Genomic DNA, 8,492 nt, shown 5'->3' with positions numbered 1-8,492 from the left:
AGTCAAACTAAGTAGGGACTCTCTGTCATATCATTACATGCTTATGTCTGCTTCATGGCGTCTCTCTCTGTTTTTGTTTTTTGTTTTTTTTTCAAAGTTTGGTTTTAGGGCAGTAAAGGTGGGCATATGTGCTAAGCATATTTGTATAGCATGTAATTAACAACAACAGGGGCCTCAACCCTAGATACCTCTTTTTTTTTTTACCTTTGACATGTAAGGATAATTCTTCAAACACATAGGTGTGCCTGTTCTACTGGATGGGATTGGCTGCTACGTGATATAGCAGTATATAAATTGCATCCATGAGGGACAAGAAGTAGACTTCTTTCTACTGAGGTACTTTTTCACAGTTTCTCTCCAGGACAACAAGGTAAGGTGACTTTACAAACAGAAACTATTTCTCATTTTTTGGGGCAACCTTGTTGTTTTCACAAATATTTTTAATCTAATTTTTTTTAAACTATTTCTCTCTTGATTTTCTTAAAGTGCCCCCCCTATTCACCAAAGAAAATTAAGAAAAATTGAGATAAAAGTCTGGGTTGTATGTTATATTATACAGGTTTTTCTACTGAACCTGTCAAAATGAAGCAGCTTGTTCTCTTCATGTGCCTCTTGGTCTCTACTCTCGCCGCCCCTGTAAGTCTAATATTGTGTATTATTAAATCTGCCATCTGATACCATTTTAAAACACAGTTATCCACATCTAACTGTTGTTTGCTCACTTCTATTTCTGAAATTGCAGTTTCCAGCAAGCGAAAGCAGTGAGGTAAGATGGCCTTTTCAACTTTTCTGTTTTGAGTGTTGGATCCGTCTGCTATGACATGTAATGCTATGTTTTTGTCATGCCATCAGTTGGGCACTATGATCGTTGTCTGACAGACAGGGTATAATTGGCTTAATTGCACCGCATGTCTGAAGATGCCTGGTATTTATTTGCAGATTGCAGCACATGCTAATGAGGCCCTGAGGTGGATGGAGATGTACAGGCTGTACCAGCAGCAGGTAATGGGGGTTCATTGATGTTTGAAGTAAAAAAGAACTTCAGATAGACCTTCCATGAATGCTCATTTATGATTATAAATCTGTTTTAATTCCTATTATTGTTGTTTCTTTCCAGGGAATAGTCCAAAATCCCTTCATTCCCTCTGCTAATTCTCCCGTAAGTTTACTCTTGTTAGCCTCTTACAGGAGCTTAGTGGTGGATTTTTGTGAAAACTAAAAATAAGCATATTTGGCATGATTGCTGAAGTTTCTGTGTTACTTATTTGCAATCTGACATAAAATTATGTTCTTTTAGGCTGTCTCAGCTGGGGCCACTGTGAGCATACACACAGCACTGTGACATTGCATATACACATTTATTTCCTGTTATATATATTATTATTACAAATAATAATATAGGCTATATACATTTAATATAGGTGGATGCAGCACCAGCCCAACCTGCTGATGTCCCTCCTCCAGCTCCCGTCCCTGTTGGAGATGCTTCAGAGGAGGAGACAGAGGTGCTCAGGCATCATAGTTTCATGCTGAACTGTATATTGATTGTTAATGAGAAATTCATGTGTACATTTTCTTCCCTATTTAGAGAAATATTTACTAATATTTTCTCGTATCTTGTTTATTCACAACAACTTCTCTGTCCACAATGGATTGGTTTAAGAATAGCCTAAGTGTAGAGCTAAAAACAAACTGGGAAAAACTTGTAATGCATGTAGAACAAACACATTCCATTGTAGAATAAATTGAGGCTTTTCTCAATTTTCCTCAGAGACCTGAATAAATAAATTTAGGCTAAATTGACAACGGCGGTAGACGCTATGTGCAAACACTGTTAAAACAGAGCTAGAACAAGAAAAGGACACATTCAGGACAGACGACACTCTGACGGGTGTAACAAGGCAAAGAAACATAGACTGTTACACATTTTGCTGGAGCATTAGTTCAAACAATAACTTTAAATATGACAGCGTCACAAGCATAAACCCTGAACATGAAGCAGCTAACTTCAAAAATTCATCATTTTTTGTCAACATATATATGATATGATTTTTTCCCATTTTTTTGGCACAGGATGGTAACCCTGCCACCAAAGCTGCAGGACGTGCCCTGCTGAACTCTGATGAGGTAGAGGAGGCCGAGGAGGTGGAAGCAGCTGAGGCCGACCCAGCCATGGTTGAAGCAGAGCCTTCAGCAAACCCTGCAGCGGTAGAGCCAGCTGTAGTTGACGTCCCCATAGATGTTGCTCCAGTTGATGATGCTGCTGCTGTGGATGTACCTCCTGTTGATGTAGTTCCTGTTGACAGTGCCCCAGCAGCCCCTGAGGTGGCCGTTGATCCAGCTGCCCCTGCCACCGCCGATATACTTGCTGCTGCTGATGTCCCAGCTGAGGTTGACGCCCGTGCCACTGATGTCGGTGAGGCTAACATGACAGGAGGGCCAGCAGATCCCACTGCACTGTAATCTGCCTCTCATCACCAGCAACAATACTCCTCTGTTAGCAAATAGAACAAAAGCTGAAAACAGATACAGGTGATGTAGTTAAAAGAGACAAAAAAAATTATTTGGGAAAAAACTGAACACTTTGTAAAGAGAATAACCAAAATGTGTTTTCAGACCTAATCTAAAAAGGGTTTTTTTGTTTGTGGTTTCTCTCTTTTTCTGTAGTTCTGTAATTGAAAGTTTATTCTTAGTCATCAACACATTGTATAAATGGTTGAGGATTATCTTATGTTTTATTGTTTTGCTGTACTGTCCACAGTATTAAACCATTAAAGTGCCAAAAAATAACATATCAGTATTTTGTGTACACAATCTTTATCTTGTTGTGTGCCACTGTTACCTCAACAGTGTTTCCTTCTAGTCAATGTTCTCCTGAGTTTCATCAGTGACATAAACACATCAAAATCACACACTGTCATCTCCATTTATACTTATTTCAACACTAAACCAAAACAAATTAAAGGACATTAAACTCCTGCAAAGATGCTTCAGCTCAAATGCAAACTGTGAAATTTGCTGTCATAAAACTGCAAACACCACATCAGCCAACAGGGAGAGCCACTGAACCACAGGATTTCTACATATACTCCTGTACACGTTTTTCACCGATAGAGGTTCTGCTTTGATTTCACACGAGACATTATTGTTCTTTTATGCCTGATCTGGAATCTGTTTTACTGGACATGATCTAATAGGATTAAAGGAGGATATGGAGGAGAGTGCTGACTGAGCAGGAGTAGTGTGTGTGTGTGTGTTAGAGTGCGTGTAAGCGTGTGTGTGTGCAAGCAGACTAAATCCTCTGTTCCGCAAATGATCAGGAAAATTATAGCTTGTTGCTGAATTTTAAAAACAATGTCAACACATAATGGTTTTCAGTGTTGTGGATCCTGAGTAGGAGGTTAACTGAGGCTTGTCGAAACTTCACTTAAATGTATCTCATCTCCCGCTGGAGTGGACAAGCAGGGAGGATGATTGAGTTTGCCACCACTCTCCTCAGACAAGTCTAATCCCCAAATCCTCATCAGGGTCACTGAGACTCTATGACACAGTTAGATGGACTCAGTACCTACAGGTGTTAGTTGCCTAGTTACATGTTGTTATACATTATTAAATAGCATTCAGTGATTGATGATACAATAAATCTGAGGATACCGTGAGTGTCTAAGTTCCAGGAAAGTACACAACTAAAGGGAAATGGACTTTAAATTACATTAAGGATCGGAAAAGGTAAGTTTAGTCACACGATACTGTAAGTTCTTTTTGTAGCATCATCTATGTGTATGGCTAAATAATTCATTTAGACCTGTAAAACAATGTGCTTACCAGCTGAGACTGACACTACAAATGCAATAGTAACATTGGATATAAGTGACACATGATGCAGATGAAGACAGTAAAATCTTTTTTTTTAATGGATTGATTTATTCATATATATATATATATATATATATATATGTGTGTGTGTGTGTGTGTGTGTGTGTGTGTGTGTGTGTGTGTGTGTGTGTGTGTGTGTGTATTTATTTATGTATTTAGACCTCGAGGCAACTGTTGTTGTTGTTGTGATTTGGTGCTATATAAATAAAACTGAATTAAACTTTATATATTTATAAATATATTTTTTTTTACATATGTAAGAATTGTATTTATTTAGTTATTTATTTATTCAGGCATTAATCATTTATATGTTTATTTGTTGTCTCAATAAACAAGTTTTGACAGCACAACACATTTCTGCTTCCATGGGTTGCTCTTGTTTGTAAAAAGAAAACATCAAATCAAATCAAAAAGTTCCTATGGTAAATCAAAAAGCAGATATATTTTTCAGTTTTTTTTCTTTTAAAGCTAGGTGATCAAACAACTGCCAAAATACGTCCTGTTTCAGTTTAAAATATGTGTAAACCAATTTAGAACCCAACACTACTTAAATGAAGTTGTCATCCTGAAAAATATTTTATTGCTGCAGAGTATACTACAGTTCTGCTGCAATGGCCACTACCACCCAGGCCTTGCTCACCTCGCCACCTTATGTTCCACCTCACTTTACCAGTGACAGTGACGATGACATGTGAGCAAAACTTAAATATAAATACACAAAGAATAATAATGACAAAAAAGCAAAGATTTGTCAGTTAATAAAATGTGCTGTGTTTGTTTCAGAAGTTCACCTCAATCAACGCCTCTTCATATAGGCAACACGAACAATAACAACAACAATGAAGAGTAAGTACAATTTGGAGTCATGAAAAAAGTAAAGGCTTAGATTCCTGTAATCACGTTAAACATGTTGCATTAATCGTTTTTTTCAGAGAGAAAAAGAAAAAAAGGAAAAAGGAGAAGAAGGAAAAGAAGGAAAAGAAAGAGTATTGATTTTTATCTCCTCACCTTTTAGGAAATGTTACTATGTTATTAAGGATAACCGGTGCTCAGTATTCTCTAATTTATTATTGCACATTACAGAAAAAAGGAGAAGGAGAAGAAGGAGGAGGAAGAAAAAGAAAAAGAAAAAGAAAATGAGAAAGAAAAAGAAAAAGAAAAAGAAAAGGAGAAAGAAAAAGAAAAACAAAAAGAGAAAGACAAGAGCAAGGACAAAGATAAGTAAGTACATAATTTACAGAAACTTCAAAATAAATTTATGTGTTGTATGATTTTGAGTATTTATTTTACACTTTCATTCTTTCCTCCACAGGCCAGCAGAAATATTTGTCATTAATCCTGCTGGAAATTTGTATTACAACTGGCTGTTTATCATTACGCTACCAGTGATGTATAATTGGACCATGATCATAGCCAGGTGACCTTGATAAATCAGTCATTCTTCCATCACTAAAGGTCAAATATTTACATGATTTCATTTGGTTGTTTGTTTTTAATATCCTACTTCATTAAAACTACTTTTAGCTACAGTTTGGTTTCATGCACAGAAATAGTTTTTTTTTTTTTAATGTGAGAAGTTGTGTTTTTTAACATTGTATTGTCTTTTTTTCTGTTAGTACAGATTACTGGGTTAATGGGGTGCGACAGTAGCACAACAGGACATAGTCCTGAGATATTCAACATTGTTAATTTACAAACCACCCTCACTGCTGGTGGTTGTCTTCTCTTGCAAACAGGGCTTGCTTTGAGGAGTTGCAGCATGACTACATAATTTACTGGGTTATTCTGGACTACACCTCAGACCTTATCTACCTGGCTGATATGTTCTTCAGGGCCAGAACAGGTGAAAGACTAACCTTACCATTCTGCAGAAATATTTTCAAAATGTGATATAGTTTTCCTCAAAGCACTAATTAGACTTACACAGATGAAATGAGTGGCCAGTGATGTCATCGTTTCTCCTGGTCATGTTATATGTAAGTGATGGTGTGGTTCTGTCTCTCTACTGCAGCACAGCAATCAACTATCATCCAGCAAGACTCAAAATGGAAATTTGTACTGCTGAATTCATGTTAGAAAACATCCCTTTCTAACATGAATTCCCTTTCTGGATATAATTTCTGTACTCTGATCAACAGAAAAAAAAAGACTTGTTGAAACTGCTTTACTATAAGATATCTAGAGCATTATTTACACCACCAACTACAAATCTTAAAGCTGCTAATAATTACAGTTTGAACGGTGATCCTGTGTGCAATTAAAAGGTGATTGTTGCAGTAGAAGGGAACATTCAATTCCATATAGTATTTAAAAACACAATGTCCCTGTAAATGGTAAACACTGTCTTTCAACTGCAGGTTACCTTGAACAAGGCCTACTAGTGAAAGATAAGAAGCTGCTTTTGGATCGATACATCAGCAGCTTTCAGTTTCGTCTCGATGTTCTCTCCATGCTGCCCACTGACATCTTCTACTTCGTCCTTGGCATCGACTACCCAGAGATCCGCATAAACAAGCTTCTGAGGATTGGGCGCATGATGGAGTTCTTTACCAAAACAGAGACTAAAACCAACTACCCCAACATCTTCCGTATTGCAAACCTTATCATGTACATCCTTATTATCATCCACTGGAATGCCTGCTGGTATTTCTCTTTTTCCAAATCTATTGGATTTGGTGCTGATGACTGGGTTTACCCTGCTCTGGATGATCCTGAGGAGCCTGAGTTTGGACAGCCCATGAGGAAGTATGCTTTCAGCCTGTACTGGTCCACACTGACTCTGACAACTATTGGAGAAACCCCACCACCAGCTTTGGACTCAGAATTTCTCTTCCATGTTGTGGACTTTTTAGTTGGAGTCCTCATCTTTGCCACCATTGTGGGAAACATTGCCACCATGATCTCCAACATGAATGCAGCCCAAGCCCAGTTCCAGTCCCGCATTGACAACATTAAGCAGTACATGCAGGTAAATAAACATTGATCAAAAAAGTCTAGATCAAAAGACGTAGTAAAATAATCTAGTCTTTAAATATTATTTTAATCCTCTTGTTTTCTTTTCATTTGCAGGTTCGAAAGGTTAGTAAGGACCTAGAGTTGCGAGTCATCAAGTGGTTTGACTATCTGTGGAATAATGGCAAGGCACAGGATGAAAGAGAAGTGCTGAGATATCTCCCAGACAAGCTAAAAGCAGAAATAGCCATCCAAGTCCACATGGAGACGCTAAAGAAAGTTCGGATTTTTGCAGACTGTGAGGCAGGCCTGCTGATTGAGCTGGTGCTCAAACTCCGGCCACAGGTGTTCAGCCCTGGAGATTACATCTGTAAGAAAGGCGACATTGGTCGTGAGATGTATATTATCAAAGATGGAAAACTGGCAGTCGTTGCCGATGATGGTGTGACACAATTTGTTGTACTCGGAAGCGGCAGCTATTTTGGTGAGATTAGTATTCTTAATATTAAAGGTAGCAAAGCGGGTAACAGGCGGACCGCCAACATTCGCAGCATTGGATACTCAGAGCTCTTCTGCCTTTCCAAGGATGACCTGATGGAATCATTGTCAGAGTATCCAGATGCCAAAGGCATGCTTGAGGATAAGGGTCGGCAGATCCTGATGAAAGATGGTCTTATAGACTTGGATCCAGCTAATATCAAACCTGAGCAAAAAGAGCTGGAGGAGAAGGTAAACAAATTGTATGGTACCATGGAGCTGATGCAAGTCAAGCTGAAGAAGATCTTACGAAATAACGAAAATGCAGACAAAACTCTAAAACATCGTATTATAGATCTTGAGCGCTTAACTGGAGAGGAGGTAGAAGAAGATGAGGAAGAAGGAGAAGATAAAAAGGAAGAGAAAGAGGGGGGTGGGGAGAAAAGGGAAGAGGAAAAGGTAGAAGAAGAGAAAAAGGAAGAAGGGGAAAAAGTAGAAGAAGGGGAAAAGGAAGAAGAGGAAAAGATTGAGATGACAAAAGAAGATGAAGAAAAGCAGGAAGAGGAAAAAACAGATGAAGGAGGAGATGAAGAAAGAAAAGATGAAGACACCAAAGAAGAGAAGGAAGAAGAGAAAAAATAAACAATAATTTATGTAATGCACCAAGCTCTTTTTTTTATGTAGCTACAATAGAATGCTTATCATAATGAAGTGGACTTTGTACTTTAATGATTCAGTAATAATATAAAAGACAACATATGAAACACTATAGATGGACTGAAATACCTACTCTAAGTTGTCCTTAAAAGGTGTTGCTATTCTATATGTGTAATAAAATTAACATATTATACAAAATCTTTTCCCATTTTTATATTCTCATTCAATTGAACATTGGGCAGACAAACACACTATGAGCAGCAATACTCGGGTAGGCTGTAGCACTAAAAGACACTTGTTTGGTGCTAAGGGGCTCAAAGTGTCAAATTTTGACCCTACCATCTAAATGTTGGATAAGAAATTGAGACATATTAGATCAGGAATCATTTTTACAATCTTCTATTGTCAAAATTTGTTGAGCTGTGTAAATTGTAACATCAGTTTCCTGTTCTTAGCAGACATGAGTTGCGCCTTTTTGCGGTCTTCTGCTGTTTTAGCCAGATGGGCTAAAACAGCAGATGCTCCTCTGC

At 37.8% G+C, this 8,492-nt stretch overlaps 2 protein-coding genes across 2 annotated transcripts; both read left to right on the top strand.

Moving 5' to 3' along the window:
• The first annotated feature begins 347 nt into the window (after positions 1–347).
• On the top strand, positions 348–2,769 carry enam (enamelin). Its single transcript, XM_080880530.1, has 7 exons — positions 348–370; positions 743–766; positions 940–1,002; positions 1,118–1,159; positions 1,298–1,318; positions 1,422–1,505; positions 2,074–2,769. The coding sequence occupies exons 3-7, from the start codon at positions 973–975 to the stop codon at positions 2,461–2,463; spliced, it is 567 nt and encodes a 188-aa protein (XP_080736656.1). The 5' UTR covers positions 348–370; positions 743–766; positions 940–972; the 3' UTR covers positions 2,464–2,769.
• An 856-nt stretch (positions 2,770–3,625) lies between these two features.
• On the top strand, positions 3,626–8,040 carry cnga1a (cyclic nucleotide gated channel subunit alpha 1a). Its single transcript, XM_080880529.1, has 9 exons — positions 3,626–3,729; positions 4,466–4,567; positions 4,660–4,722; positions 4,809–4,862; positions 4,960–5,097; positions 5,189–5,293; positions 5,613–5,719; positions 6,234–6,844; positions 6,946–8,040. Exons 2-9 carry the CDS (start codon positions 4,488–4,490, stop codon positions 7,945–7,947), a joined length of 2,160 nt encoding a protein of 719 aa, XP_080736655.1. The 5' UTR covers positions 3,626–3,729; positions 4,466–4,487; the 3' UTR covers positions 7,948–8,040.
• Positions 8,041–8,492: the final 452 nt, after the last annotated feature.

This window comes from Rhamphochromis sp. 'chilingali' (assembly GCF_963969265.1).
Source record: "Rhamphochromis sp. 'chilingali' genome assembly, chromosome: 4".
In the NCBI taxonomy this organism is placed as follows: domain Eukaryota; kingdom Metazoa; phylum Chordata; class Actinopteri; order Cichliformes; family Cichlidae; genus Rhamphochromis; species Rhamphochromis sp. 'chilingali'.
Note: the sequence above shows the minus strand (reverse complement) of the source record. Positions and strands in the feature narration are given on the sequence as shown.

Excerpts from the sequence above, each read along its gene's own strand:
- enam (XM_080880530.1), top strand. The coding sequence starts at position 973 with ATGGAGATGTACAGGCTGTACCAGCAGCAG. Across the intron at positions 1,003-1,117 it reads ACAGGCTGTACCAGCAGCAG|GGAATAGTCCAAAATCCCTT; the intron begins GTAATGGGGGTT and ends GTTTCTTTCCAG. Across the intron at positions 1,319-1,421 it reads CTGTCTCAGCTGGGGCCACT|GTGGATGCAGCACCAGCCCA; the intron begins GTGAGCATACAC and ends CATTTAATATAG.
- cnga1a (XM_080880529.1), top strand. The coding sequence starts at position 4,488 with ATGGCCACTACCACCCAGGCCTTGCTCACCTCGCCACCTTATGTTCCA. Across the intron at positions 5,294-5,612 it reads TGGACCATGATCATAGCCAG|GGCTTGCTTTGAGGAGTTGC; the intron begins GTGACCTTGATA and ends TCTTGCAAACAG. Across the intron at positions 6,845-6,945 it reads ACATTAAGCAGTACATGCAG|GTTCGAAAGGTTAGTAAGGA; the intron begins GTAAATAAACAT and ends TTTCATTTGCAG.